This window comes from Pristiophorus japonicus, chromosome 7, assembly GCF_044704955.1.
Source record: "Pristiophorus japonicus isolate sPriJap1 chromosome 7, sPriJap1.hap1, whole genome shotgun sequence".
Classification (NCBI taxonomy): domain Eukaryota; kingdom Metazoa; phylum Chordata; class Chondrichthyes; family Pristiophoridae; genus Pristiophorus; species Pristiophorus japonicus.
In genome coordinates this window covers 62,569,604-62,585,149 of record NC_091983.1, presented here as the reverse complement: position 1 = coordinate 62,585,149, position 15,546 = coordinate 62,569,604, and the positions used below count along the sequence as shown (strand labels likewise).

General features: G+C 44.4%; 1 protein-coding gene across 4 annotated transcripts in view; it reads right to left on the bottom strand.

Annotated features, from left to right (window-relative positions):
- Positions 1–15,546, bottom strand: part of greb1 (growth regulating estrogen receptor binding 1) — a 396,947-nt gene that overhangs the window by 191,916 nt on the left and 189,485 nt on the right. For all 4 annotated transcript variants that reach the window (XM_070885003.1, XM_070885002.1, XM_070885004.1 and 1 more), the window contains one exon: positions 14,126–14,302. In XM_070885003.1, the coding sequence (XP_070741104.1) occupies positions 14,126–14,302 (177 nt within the window). The remainder of the gene's footprint in view (positions 1–14,125; positions 14,303–15,546) is intronic.

Sequence of the window (15,546 nt, the reverse complement as noted above, 5' to 3'; positions counted from 1 at the left end):
TGCATCTGAGCGGAAACGACTATTCAAATCATAAACGGTGAACAAAAGTCTGCACAGCACTAACCAATGGGAGATATACACCAACATACACTATAGGCGTGCATGGTATTTATTTGCTTTTTTTTTTAAATGATACTTTCTTCTCAAACAAAAGTTATGCTAAAACAGATACTGAGGTAGAATTTACGCTCATTTTTCAGCCATAATACGGGTGTAAATATATGAATTTAGCAGCGGGGTGGCCAGTACCCAATCCGTGCAGGTGTTTGGCCCGCATAAAATGTAAATTAGGGGCCTAATGCCTTTAAAGGATCCCTTTTGAAAACTCGATGGCCTGCCCTGCTCAGGTTCTTCAGCAACCCTCGTGAACACCAAGGAGAGGTAAGTTATTAAATGTTTTTTTTTAAATAACCTCTTTCTGGGGAGACGAGGGCGGGGGTAGGGGAAATAAGCCAAGGCTCCCATGACCTGATCACTCTGTACATGAAAGTGCGTGCGTGCAGTTATCAGGTGGGGCTAGGATTGGGCTCTGATTCCCCTTGCTGGTAGAATGGCTATTGGCACTCATTAAAGATTACACATTAAAGATTAAAGTTGTAGTGGTAGAGGACAGTATCATTAGGGGGATAGATACTGTTCTCTGCAGCCGAGAGCGTGAGTCCTTAAGGCGGTGTTGCCTGGGTTAAGGACATCTCCTCTGGGCTGGAGAGGAATTTGGAGTGGGAGGGGGAAGATCCAGTTGTCGTGGTCCACGTGGGTACCAACGATATAGATAGGACAAAGAGGTTCTGCTGAGAGATTATGAGCAGCTAGGGGCCAAATTAAAAAGCAGAACCACAAAGGTAATAATCTCTGGATTACTACCTGAGCCACGAGCAAATCAGCGTAGGGTAAACAAGATCAGAGAGTTAAACACGTGGCTCAAAGACTGGTGTGGGAGAAATGGGTTTTGGTTCGTGGGACACTGGCACCAGTACTGGGGTAAGAGGGAGCTGTTCCATTCCGAGGGGCTCCACTTAGACCGTGCTGGGACTAGGGTCCTGGCGAATCAAATAAATAGGGCTGTAGAGAGGGCTTTAAACTAATTAGTTTGGGGGGGGGGCGGGGGAAAGAGAGGGGGTTCAGGTGAGCGAAAATTTAAAAAGTCAAAGAAGAATAATAATAATGAGAAGGCAATAGAGCAGGGTAGCACTGGGGGAAATAAAGACCAGACATGCCAGGAAAGGACAGAATGTATAAACATAAAGATGAACCAGAAAGTGGGGTCAAAGCAGGAAAAATGATAAAAAAAACAAATTTAAACGCTCTTTATCTGAATGCATGCAGCATTCGTAACAAAATAGATGAGTTGATGGCACAAATAGATACAAATGGGTATGATCTGATAGCCATTACAGAGATGTGGTTGCAAGGTGACCAAGGCTGGGAACTAAATATTCAGGGGTATTTGACAATTCAGAAGGACAGGCAGAAAGGAAAACGAGATGGGTAGCACTTTTAATAAAAGATGAGATCAGTGCGTTAGTGAGAAACAATATTGGCTCAGAAGATCAAAATGTTGATCAAAATGTTGAATCAGGTTGGGTGGAGATAAGGAATAATAGGGAGAAAAGTCACTGGTGGCCCCATAACAGTAGCTGCACTGTTGCACGGAGTATAAATCAAGAAATAATGGAGGCTTGTAATAAAGGAACGGCAATAAGCATGGACGATTTTAACCTTCATATTGATTGGACAAAGCAAATTGGCCAGGGTAGCCTTGAGGAAGAGGTCATAGAGTATATCTGGGATAGTTTCCTTGAACAGTACGTTGGGAACCAATCAGGGAGCAGGCTATCTTGGATCTGGTACTGTGTAATGAGACAGGATTAATAAACGATATCCAGCTAGTCCTGTAAAAGCCCTGTTTGTTTATCGATGAACTCTCATAATCTTCTCTTCTTAGGCAATCCCTCGTGTTGAGGATGACTTGCTTCCACACCAAAAAGGGATGAGTTCACAGGTGTTTCAATGAGGGACCTGATATTTCAGGTCCTGAACTATATCCTGAAGGGTGGAAGATGCCTGTGCGTGGATTTTTTTTTGAAAACGTGTGGTGGCCATTGCACACCAGCCACCACACGGGCTTGACAGAGCTAGGTCTTGGTCCAGTGGCAAGGGTTAACCAAGACGACTGGAGACCAGCTCTGCTGCACAGACCTAGTGCGCACACATATTGCAGTGTGGGCTGGCCCATGCTGCCCCTCAGCCCTCGCCTCTCCTGGGCCCCAAACTCACGCCTCTCCTGCACCCCGACCTCGCAGCTTGAGCTGCACCTGTCCACCTGGATTATGGTGACTTCCAATCCTCTTCACTGTTGTCGCTCTCCTGTACCAGCTCGCGCTGCTCCCTGGGGTGGCATGCCGCCACGCTGCCCATGGGAGCATTTGTAATAGTGTCAGCACAGTGGATGGCAATAAAGACACAGCAAGTAGAAAGGGTTGGTGTGCATACGTCATGACATAAGTCTATGAAGGTTTTAAGGATTAAAAAGTAGCATGACTACATGGGGAATAATGCAATAAAAACAGTAAATGATGGAAATACTCAGCAGGTCTGCGGAGTAGCATATGCTGTTTATCCAGCAACTGAGTACATCATTGGGCCTGGTTTCCATGGATACACAACACAGCTATCCATTAGATCAGAAAGCATTTTTCAAACGGCACTGGAAAAATCGGTATTTTGTCATATAGGTACAGTGTCGAAAATCCGGAAGCCTCGGGACCGAGGCCGCTCCAGATTTTGTGTATTTCCGGACTTCGTAACGTCTTTCCGACGTCCTGAATCCGGAAATACCCGAGCCCAGGTTTGTGTATTTCTGGACTTCGTAACGTCTTTCCGACGTCCCAGGTCCAGAAACACCTGGTAGTGGGGGCGGGGACGGGTGGCTGAGCGGCCGCGAGATCGGTGACCCGAGGCGGGGGAACGAGGTCAGCGGCGGCCCGAGGCGGGGATCTGGATTCCAGAACAGTCCAGATTCCGGAACTCTGGATTTTCGACACTGTACCTGTACCATGTAATTTCATGCTAGGTCTTAGAAAGTTAAACCAATGATTATGAGCTGAAATAAGAACTCAAAGCAGGAAACTACACAAGAGAGATTCTGTGCAAAATCTATTTACATGAACTTTTTATGCTATAAATCTTCTACAGCTTCCAGGCCTACGAAGCTCGAGATTAGCTTGGAATATCCAACTTGTCTCATTAAAAAAAAAGGTACAATTTCCAAAAATTAGATTTTTTTTAATTCTGGAGATTTTCTGCCCTATTACAGAAGGGATGAGATTGATGGATGCTGAAGCAAATCTGCACAAACACTACATAAATGCAGACAGTGTCAACCTTTTAAAATTCAATCACATGCAAAAACGGGCGAGCAGGGGTAAGGGAGCACGCTGCACATGTCTGTTGATATGGTCCCAGGCAGTGTGTTAAATTAGTGCTGGAACCTCATTGAAGTGATTCAGGCATGCAGCCTCGCTATTCATTGGCTGCACGTCTGTTTGGCGGACGTAGAATTCAGGCATCTCTTGACATCACTTAAAGTCAGCCAGCATCTCTTAAAGGGGAGGTGCACTCTGGCTGCAGACAACAGGGAAATTTGAAAAATGGCTCGAAGAGGGCATTCAGGTTCTCAAATGTCATACTGGAGGCCCTGGAAGGAGCTCCATCCTCCCATCCCACCACCACCAACCCCAACCCCCACAGGGGACAGCGTGTCCTCCAAGCTATACCCCTGCCACCAGTGGGAAGAAGTCGCAGACAAGGTCAATGCCAGGAACGTAGCTACCAGAAAATGGCTGTATTGCTGAAAAAAGTTCAATGTGCTCTCTTACTCTCTGCTAGAACATGTAGCATCTGTTGTCTCACTACTTACAATACTCTCCTTCCCCACTTCCCTTCACTCTTTTACATCAACTGCACCACACTTCACTCCACCTTCTTTTCCCCATACTCACACAGTCATCACTATTACAGCCCTCACTTCCCCATAAGTCACTTCTTACACACTGCATACCAGTAATTCTCCCATGACAGGCACATTCTCTAAACACCTCACAAGGATGTCACGAACACACTTGTTTCTTTTTCGTAGGTGAAGGCTTCACACAACTTGCGACAGGGAGCTGCCAACCGAGGAGGTCGAGCCCATCCGTGCACCTTGTCCCCCATGGAAGAAAACATACATTATGGGCTGGGGAAGAGTCATAATCATGACTCAGGAGGATGTCTTCACATCTTATCCTCCTTATCTTGACCTTTTTACAATATTAAATGTAACAACACTATTTTTCTTTAGCCAAATCCAAGTTTAAAAAATCAGTTGTGGTGAACTGCTAAACGGTCAAGCCCTGAAATTGCAGGACTCCACTTCCAAGCAGAAAATTGGGACAACTGCAAACTGAGCATTGTCAATGTTTCTGGGAAATAGTGCCACAGAGTATCAGCACTGAGACTGCTCCTAAATGATAGTCTCACAAGTAGCTGGTGTTCAAACTAGAGTAAGTCAAGATTTTCTCTTTGCAGAGAAAATGTTGTTCTGCTATGGTGCCGTACTCCATCAGGTGGGCCACTTGTGCGCCGTCTTAACTCAATTCCAGCAGTGAATAAATAATTATAATGAAAAGTAGAACATTAGAAAATAAAGAACTTGCATATTGATAAAATTTCTCTTGAACTAGTCTGTTATTTTCTGTTTTTTAGTTTCCCAACAGATGGCAATTTAAGTTAAGAACTTACAATTTTAAGATGTGGGATCCGATTTTAATTACAGCTCAGTTTTTAGTGGGTGAATATTGGCATGAGTTAAAATAGTCACTGGTGATTTTCTAACTCCCAGGTCCTATTTAAATCGTACCAGTCATTTCTCACCGCTCCGGGTAGAAAACTGCTCAGCCCACCAACAACAGATAAGTGGCAAAATCAGTTGCCAGGCTATCCTGTAGGGACCCCACAATTGGGGAGGCGGGAGGGGAGGGGTCAAGTTCACGGGAGAGGAGGTCTAACCTTTCCCTGAAGGCACTCCTGTCTGTCTTGGCCCCACAATTAAGGTAACAAAAAATTATACTTACCTTTTTGGGCCTCTACTGGCCCCAATCCTTTGCGCCGCTGGGTTGGTCTGGTGAAAAATTTACTGACGCTTCCTGCTCAGGCCGCCTGGTTAAAATTGAAATCGAATCCTAATTACATCATTGGGACCCAACATGCATATGTTAAAAAGGACCCTGCTAGCTTTGTGTGGGTGTCCTTGCTGCAATCTCAGGAGAGCAGGTGAAAATCCAAACCGGTCAGCGTCCGGCAGCTTTAGGACTCATGAGCAACTGGGGTGAATTTAACTCTCCACCTAGCAGATAGAGCTAAAATCGACCCCTTGGATAGTTCTAAAAATCTGGAAAATTAAATACAATTACATGGAAAGACACGCAGCAGAGCAGCTACCTGCCTCAAGAGCCTTAACTAAATATGGAGTTCTGAAGGATTAATGGTGAACACAAAAATAGGTTCCCTCATTTCATGGCTTTTTATATAGATCGTTGTAAAAATAGATGATGCAAACCAATTTTTTGCAGCAGAATGCTATTATAGCAAAATACTTGCTTGCTTATTGCGTTTAAAAGGCTACTTACGCAGTTGGTTTCAATCTAAAACCATTTTAAAAAGTTAATCAATCCTTCAAATAATCGAGTTTATTACTAGCTCAGCTAAATCAACAGATCTGAACAAATAATTTGGCCAAATGTACAATATTTAATTCAATGAACTTAAAAATTGATTTCTAGATTGTACAAATAGGTTTATTATGAATTCAAATCCTGGGCAGCTGGGGAATTTAAATTCAGTTAATTAAATAAATCTAAAATAAAAAGCTATTATCAGTAATGGTGACCATGAAACTATTGGAATTGTTGTAAAATCCATCTGGTTCACGAATGTCCTTTAGGGAAGGAAATCTGCTTTCCTTACCTGGTCTGGCCAATTTGTGACTCCAGACACACAGCAATGTGGTTGACTCTTAGCTGCCCTCTAAAATGACCCAGTTGTACCAAATTGTTTAAAAAAAAGTATAAGAATAAAACTGGATTCAGACACAACAAAGGCACACCCATCCCAGTTGGCCCTGCAAAATCCTCCTCACTAACATCTGGGGACTAGCGCAAAAATTGGAGTGTTGTCCCACAGACAAGTCAAGCAAAAACCTGATAATTGCCATACTCGCAGAATCATACCTTTCAGCCAATGCCCCACACTCCTCCATCACTATCCCTGAGTATGTCCGACCCCCCTTGCACAGTGGTATACAGTCGGGAGGGAGTAGTACTGGGTGTCTTCAACATTGACTCCGGACCCCATGAAGTTTCATGGCATCAGGATAAACATGGGCAAGGACACATTCTGCTGATTACCACCTACTGCTAATGAATCAGTACTCCAATTGGAAGAAGCACTGAGAGCACAGAATGTACTTTTGGTGGGGACCTCAATGTCCATCACCAAGAGTGGCTCGGTAGCACAAAGCTGGCTAGGCCTTCGGCAGGTGGTTAGAGAACCAACACAAAGGAAAGATCTATTTGACCTCGTCCTCACCAATCTGTCCATGGCAGTATTGGTAGGAGAGTCCTTGTGGAGACAAAGTCCTGTCTTCACACTTAGGACATCCTCCATCATGTTGTGTGGCATTACCACTGACCTAAATGAGATAGATTCAGAACAGATCTAGCAGCTCAAAACTGGGCATTCATGAAGCGCTGAGAGTCATCAGCAGCAGCAGAATTGTATTCCACCATAATCTATAACCTCATGGCTTGGCATATCCTTCACTCTACCATTACCATCAAGCCAGGGGACCAACCTTGGTTCAATGAGGAGTGTAGATAGCATGTCAGGAGCAGCACCAGGCGTACCTAAAAATGAGGTGCCAACCTGGGCAAGCTGCATCACAGGACTACATGCAGACTAAACAGCGGAAGCAGCATGCTATAGACATAGTTAAGCGATCCCACAACCAACGGATGAGATCAAATCTCTGCAGTCCTGCCACATTCATTCGTGAATGGTCATCCCCATCCTCAATACTGGCGGAGCCCAGCACATGAGCAACCATTTTCAGCCAGAAGTGCCGAGTGGATGATCCATTTTCGTCTCCACCTGAGGTCCCCACCATCACAGAAGCAAGTCTTGAGCCAATTCGATTCACTCCACGTGATATTAAGAAACGGCTGAGCGACTTGGGTACGGCAAAAGCTGTGGTCCTGACAACATCCTAGCTGCAGTGCTGAAGACTGGTGCTCCAGAACTAGCCGTATCTCGAGCCAAGCTGTTCCAGTACAGCTACAACACTGGCATTTATCCAACAAAATGGAAAATTGCCCAGGTATGTTCTGTCCACAAAATGCAGAACAAATCCAATCCAGCCAATTACCGCCCCATCAGTCTACCCTCAATCACCAGTAAAGTGATGGAAGATGTCGTCGACAGTGCTATCAAATGCTCCACCTCACAGTCAACAAACTGGAGTGGAACTAAACTACAAAATCAGTGGGAACCTGCTCAACCTTTGCTGTCTCCAGGCCAGGTCCAAGACCACCCCAATCTCTGTCGTCGAGCTACAGTACGCGGACAACGTCTGCAACTGCGCACATACAGAGGCTGAACTCCAAGACATAGTCGACATATTTATTGAGGCGTACGAAAGTATGGGCCTTACACTAAACATCTGTAAGACAAAAGGTCTCACCGCACAGCACTGCCTCCCAGTCATCAAGATGCACGGCGCGGCCCTGGACACCGTGGACCACTTCCCATATCTCGGGAGCCTCCTATCAACAAGAGCAGGCATGGACGACGAGATCCCACACCGCCTCCAGTGCGGCCTTCGGCCGCCTGAGGAAAAGAGTGTTTGAAGACCAGGTCCTCAAAACTACTCTCAAAAAGCTCATGGTCTACAGGGCTGTAGTAATACCCGCCCTCCTGTATGGCCCAGAGACATGGACCATGTACAGTCGACACCTCAAGTTGCTGGAGAAATACCACCAACGATGTCTCCGCAAGATCCTACAAATCGCCTGGGAGAATAGACGCACCAACATTAGCATCCTCATTCAGGCCAACATCCCCAGCATTGAAGCACTGACCACACTTGATCAGCTCCGTTGGGCAGGCCACATAGTTGGCATGCCAGATACGAGACTCCAAAAGCAAGTGCTGTACTCTGAACTCCTTCACGGCAAACGAGCCAAAGGTGGGCAGCGGAAGCGTGACAAGGACATCCTCAAAGCGTCCCTGATGAAGTGCGACATCCCCACTGACACCTGGGAGTCCCTGGCCAAAGACAGCCCTAAGTGGAGGAAGTGCATCCGGGAGGGCGCTGAGCACCTCGAGTCTCATCGCCAAAAGCATGCAGAAATCAAGTGCAGGCAGCGGAAAGAGCGTGCGGCAAATCTGTCCCACCCACCCCTTCCCTCAACAACTATCTGTCCCACCTATGACAGAATCTGTGGCTCTCGTATTGGACTGCTCAGCCACCGAAGAACTCATTTTAAGAGTGGAAGCAAGTCTTGAACTCGATTCCGAGGGACTGCCTATGATGATGATGATATCAAACGGCACTTACTCACCAATAACCTACTCACCTATGCTCAGTTTGGGTTCCGCCAGGACCAGTCAGCACCGATGTTCCCTCTAATTTTTATTTGTACTGGGCGGGTGATAAAACTCCTGTGAGCGTGACATTTTTGTCCATGGGCAGTTAACAACAACAACAGCAGCAACAGAAAATTCAGATCTCTCATTATTTTTGTTCATTGCACAAATGAATTTACGAGAATTTTATTAGGGATGAGGGACTTCAGTTATCTTGAGAGATTAAAGAAGCTGGGGTTGTTCTCCTTAGAGCAGAGAAGGTTAAGAGGAGATTTAATGTAGGTGTTCAATATTTTGAAGGGCTTTGATAGAGTAAATAAGGAGAAATTGTTTCCACTGGCAGGAGGATCGCTAACCAGAGATGAGGAGAATTTTTTTTTAATGCAGCGAGTTGTTGTGATCTCAACTGCACTGCCTGAAAGGGCTGCGGAAAATTATTCAATATTAACTTTCAAAAAGGAATTGAATAAATACTTGAAAACGAAAAATTTGCAGCGTTATGGCAAAAGAGCAGGGGAGTGGAACTAATTGTATAGCTCTACCGAAGAGCCGGCACAAGCACAATGGGTCAAACATCTTCTATCCTATGATTCCTCTGATAACTTTTATCAGAATCTTGTTGTGCGAGGCCCCTTGAGGAAGAGTGACCATAATATGATAGAATTCTTCACTGAAATGGAGTGTGACACAGTTAATTCAGTTACAAGGCACCTGAACTTAAAGAAAGGCAGCTTTGATGGTATGAGACGTGAATTGGCTAGGATAGACTGGCAAATGATACTTAAAGGGTTGACGGTGGATAGGCAATGGCAGACATTTAAAGATCACATGGATGAACTTCAACAATTGTACATCCCTGTCTGGCGTAAAATTAAAACGCGGAAGGTGGCTCAACTGTGGCTAACAAGGGACATTAGGAATAGTGTTAAATCCAAGGCAGAGGCATATAAATTGGCCAGAAAAAGCAGCAAACCTGAGGACTGGGAGAAATTTACAATTCAGCAGAGGAGGACAAAGGGTTTAATTAGGAGAGGGGAAATAGAGTATGAGAGTAAGCTTGTAGGGAACATAAAAAACGATTGCAAAAGCTTCTATAGGTATTTGAAGAGAAAACAATTAGTGAAGACAAATGTAGATCCCTTGCAGTCAGAATCAGGTGAATTTATAATCGGAAACAAAGAAATGGCAGACCAATTCAACAAATACTTAGGTTTTGTCTTCACTAAGAAAGACACAAATAACCTTCCGGAAATGCTAGGGGACCGAGGGTCCAGCGAGAAGGAGGAAGTGAAGGAACTCCTTATTAGTCAGGAAATTGTGTTAGGGAAATTGATGGGATTGAAGGCTGATAAATCCCCAGGGCCTGATAATCTGCATCCCAGAGTACTTAAGGAAGTGGCCCTAGAAATAGTGGACGCATTGGTGGTCATTTTCCAACATTCTATAGACTCTGGATCAGTTCCTATGGATTGGAGGGTAGCTAATGTAACCCCACTTTTTAAAAAATGAGGGAGAGAGAAAACACTCTCTCGTTTAGCCTGACATCGGTAGTGGGGAAAATGTTGGAATCAATTATTAAAGACATAATAGCAGCACATTTGGAAAGCAGTGACAGGATCAGTCCAAGTCAGCATGGATTTATGAAAGGGAAATCATGCTTGACAAATCTTCTAGAATTTTTGGAGAATGTAACTAGTAGAGTGGACAAGGGAGAACCAGTGGATGTGGTGTATTTGAACTTTCGAAAAACTTTCGACAAGGTCCCACACAAGAGATTAGTGTGCAAAATCAAAGCACATGTTATTGGGGGTAATGTATTGACGTGGATAGAGAACTGGTTGGCAGACAGGAAGCAAAGAGTAGGAATAAACGGGTCCTTTTCAGAATGGCAGGCAGAGACTAGTGGGGTACCGCAAGGTTCAGTGCTGGGCACCCAGCTATTTACAATATACATTAATGATTTGGACGAAGGAACTGAATTTAATATCTCCAAGTTTGCAGATGACACTAAGCTAGGTGTCAGTGTGAGCTGTGAGGAGGATGCTAAGAGGCTGCAGGGTGACTTGGACAGGTTAGGTGAGTGGGCAAATGCATGGCAGATGCAGTATAATGTAGATAAATGAGAGGTTATCCACTTTAGTGGCAAAAACAGGGAGGCAGAATATTATCTGAATGGTGACAGATTAGGAAAAGGGGGGTGCAACGAGACCTGGGTGTCATGGTACATTAGTCATTGAAAGTTGGCATGCAGGTACAGCAGGCGGTGAAGAAGGCAAGTGGCATGTTGGTCTTCATAGCGAGAGGATTTGAGTATAGGAGAAGGGAGATCTTACTGCAGTTGTACAGGGCCTTGGTGAGGCCTCACCTGGAATATTGTGTTCAGTTTTGGTCTCCTAATCTGAGAAAGGACGTTCTTGCTATTGAGGAAGTGCAGCGAAGGTTCACCAGACTGATTCGCGGGATGGCAGGACTGACATATGAGGAGAGACTGGATCAACTGGACCTGTATTCACTGGACATTAGAAGGATGAGAGGGGATCTCATCGAAACATATAAATTTCTGACGGGACTGGATAGGTTCGATGCAGGAAGAATGTTCCCAATGTTGGGGAAGTCCAGAACCAGGGGACACAGTCTAAGGATAAGGGGTAAGTCATTTAGGACCGAGATGAGGAGAAGCTTCTTCACTCAGAGAGTTGTTAACCTGTGGAATTCCCTACCGCAGAGATTTGTTGATGCCAGTTCATTGGATATATTCAAGAGGGAGTTAGATATGGCCCTTATGGCTAAAGGGATCAAGAGATATGGAGAGAAAGCAGGAAAGGGGTACTGAGATGAATGATCAGCCATGATCTTATTGAATGGTGGTGCAGGCTCGAAGGGCCGAATGGCCTACTCCTGCACCTATTTTCTATGTTTCTATGTTAAGTCCGTCCCTAGAACAGTCGTGTTTGAAGATGACATTCTGGTCACAGGTCGTGACACTGCCGAACACCTGAACAACCTTGAAGAAGTTCTACATCGTCTGGACAAAATGGGACTCAGGTTGAAACGTTCGAAGTGAGTCTTCATGGCACCGGAAGTCGAATTTCTGGGGAGGAAGATTGCTGTTGGTGGTATCAGGCCTACGGATTTGAAAACCAAGGCCATCAAAAATGCACCCAGGCCTCAGATTGTGACAGAGCTGCATTTATTCCTTGGTCTACTCAACTACTTCGGTAATTTCTTACCTAGATTGAGCATTTTATTAGAGCCACTGCACATGCTGCTCAGAAAAGGTGACAACTGGGTTTGAGGTGTGTCTCAAGATAGAGCCTTTGAGAAAGCTACAAATCTGTTTTGCTCCAACAAGTTGCCGGTACATTACGATCCGTGTAAGCGTCAAGTATTGGCCTATGATGCTTCATCATATGGGGTTAGCTGCGTGCTCCAACAAGCTAATGAGTCGGGTAAACTACAACCTGTTGCGTATGCTTCGAAAAGTTTTTCAAAGGCGGAAAGAGCCTACACAGCATGGTAGAAAAAGAAGCTTTAGCCTGCGTGAATGGGGTTAAAAAGATGCATCAGTACCTGTTTAGTCTTCCTTTTGAACTCGAAACGGATCACAAGCCACTCAATTTCATTGTTTTCGGAAAACAAAGGTATCAATATCAATGCATCGTCCTGCATCCAGAGGTGGGCGCTGACATTATCTGCCTATGATTATGTCATTCGCCACAGACCTGGCACCGAGAATTGGGCCGATGCACTGAACCATCTGCCTTTGTCCACACCTGAGGTGGAGACGCGACAACCTGCAGATCTACTGTTAGTTATGGATGTTTTTGAGAGTGAAGGAACCCCTGTCACTGCTCAACAAGTTAGGACCTGGACCAGGCAGGACCCGATTTTATCTGTTGTAAAACGTTGTGTCCTTAGTGGTGATTGGTCTGCTCTACCTATGGAAATGTGTGATGAGACCAAACCTTACAACTGTCGCAAAGACAAACTATCCATTCAGTCAGATTGTTTACTGTGCGGTAATCTTGCTGTCATGCCTAAGAAAGGCAGAGAGAAATTTGTACGTGATCTACACAGCACTCATCCCGATATTGTCATGATGAAAGCCATCACCAGGTCTCACGCATGGTGGTCTGGAATTTACTCTGATCTGGAATCATCTGTGCATCAGTGTAACACTTGCATGCAGCTGAGCAAAGTACCAGCGGAATCTCCGCTGAGTTTGTGGTCGTGGCCATCCAAACCATGGTCAAGGATCCACATCGACTCCGTGGGTCCTTTCCTGGGTAAGATGTTTTTTGTTGTGGTTGATGCATATTCCAAGTGGATAGATTGTATAATCATATCATCCAGTACATCCACAGCTACCATTGAGAGCCTTCGTGTCATGACATCGTTGTAAGCGACAAGGATCTTGCTTCACAAATCTGGAGTTTCAAGAGTTCATGAAACTCAATGGTACTAAACATGTGAGGTCAGCACCATTCAAACCTGCTTCTAATGGTCAAGCAGAGTGTGCTGTCCAAACAATCAAGCAGAGTATGAAACGTGTAACTCAGGATTCACTGCAGACTCGCTTGTCATACATATTGCTTAGTTACAGTACAAGACCCCACACGCTTACCGGGGTCTCCCCTGCTGAACTATTGATGGAGAGGTCTCAAGGCCAAGCTCTCTCTCGTCTATCCTGACTTGAACGATTGTGCTGAAAACAGATGTCAAAATCAGCAGTGATATCATGATCGTGCTGCTGTGTCACGCGACATCTCTGTTAACGATCCTGTGTATGTGCTAAATTATAGTCAAAGTCCCAAGTGGGTCGCTGGTACTGTTGCGGCCAAGGAGGGTAATAGAGTGTTAATTGTCATGCTCAAGAATGGGCAAACATGCAGGAAACATGTTGATCAGATAAAGCTGCGGTACACGGATAAACTGGAACAAGTTGAGGAAGATACGATCAGTGACCAACCAACCTATATTCAATCATCAGAGGACTCAGTCATCATCAATGAATCTGTACTTTCAATCTCTGACATGGTCATTGACACTCCTATCAGATCGGCTACCCAACCTCCAGTCAGAACGCTCGCCCAGAACTGGAGTTGAACTGAGACGATCAATTCGTGAGCAGAAAGCCCCGGACCCTCTTAACTTGTAAAAAGACTGATACTAAGATCTTGAAGGGGGATGCTGTCATGTATGTATGCTTGGGATTACTAGCCACCAGGGGATGTCACTGTCGGAGGTCATTGGGCTGTACGCACGTGTGCACGGGCCAGATATATAAAGCAAGCCACCATGTAATGTGGGCACTTTGGGCCCGAATAAAGTTGAGCCAGGTTTGCACCTGAGTGAGTTTACAGTATTCAGTCTATCGAGTTATTACATACATAACATCCTGGAAGACTATAAAAGAGATTGCTATAATAAAGAATAATCTTACCCAATAGAGCATTTCGGCCATTATCATCCGGTAAAAATCGTTTATCAACAGCACAGACTAAAAGGTGCTCAGGAAGGTTAGGAGATTTGACACCGATTAGCAAGAATCCTGATGGCACCTCAATCTGTTCGTTTGACATTGAAACAAGTCGTAAGTCCTTTCCTGCCTGGCAGAAGCCTAAAAAAAGAATTCATAAGTGTCAGACTAAACCAAGTTAATTTCTTTAAGACCTGGGGAGAGAAAATGTTCACCTGCAATCAGCAGAACTGTCGGTTCCTGAACTTTAACATTTATAAACTGACTGAGTTGCATGGTTGACCTAAACCGTACAGTGAGTGAAATCAATTTCTAAAATTTGTACTTGTTTGAAAATGAAAGTTAACCTTAAATAATCAGTACAAGTCCAAAACTAGACAGAAAAAGTAGTTTGTGTCTCTTTAGGAAATTATGTAAATATATCTTGTATTATATTTAATATTACGTCAATATATTTTACCAGCAATGAAAAAAAACCTTGATATTTTTTAATCAGAGTTGTTCATTGTTTTTATCCTGTCCAGGTTCTTAACCCTTTCTGCATCATGGACGCATTATCTTCTCCAGTGCAAGCGGGTTGCCGTCGCTGTGATAACTCATCCAGCCATAAAGCATCAGAGTTTGACATTGAAGAATCATGGTAAAATTTGACCTGATCACGTCTGTGGTGCATCCAGGTCAACCTTTGGAACTGTAGGCCTCAACCCGAACATTTAAAACAGCATTAGGAGTAAGTTTTTGACCAGTCAGACATTACTTAAAGTTGAATATTTATTGTACTTAGTTATTTGTGGTTTAATTTTTTATGGGTAATTTCTGTTAAATGGATATCCCTCTTTCCAAAAAGAATTTCTCAATTGGCAGATCCAAAACTGATCATTAGTTGAGTAGTTCTTTCCCAAGTTTGATGGCTAGAATGGCAGATCTCGGAGAAGCAACAATAATATTTTTACTACAGAATTTACTACAGGCAACGGTAGCATAGTGGTTATGTTACGGGACAAGTAATCCAGAAGTCTGGACTAATGATCCGGAGTTCAAATCCCACCACAGTGGCCGTGGAATATAAATTCAATTAAATAAATCTGGCATAACCATGAAACTACTCGATTGTCGTAAAAAAAAAACATCCCATTCGGGAAAGAAATCTGCCATCCTTACCTGGTCTGGCCGATATGTGTGACTCCAGACCCTCATGTGGTTGACTCTTAACTGCCCTCTGAAATGGGCAAGCCACTCAGTTATTGAATTAGGGATGGGTAATAAATCTGGCCTTGTCCCCACATCCCGTGAATGAATTTTTTAAAATTGTAAACAGACACTGTGTCAGATTTTCCAATTGCTCCCCCTCCCTCACTGGTTTTTCATTAGATCTGGAGTAGGCA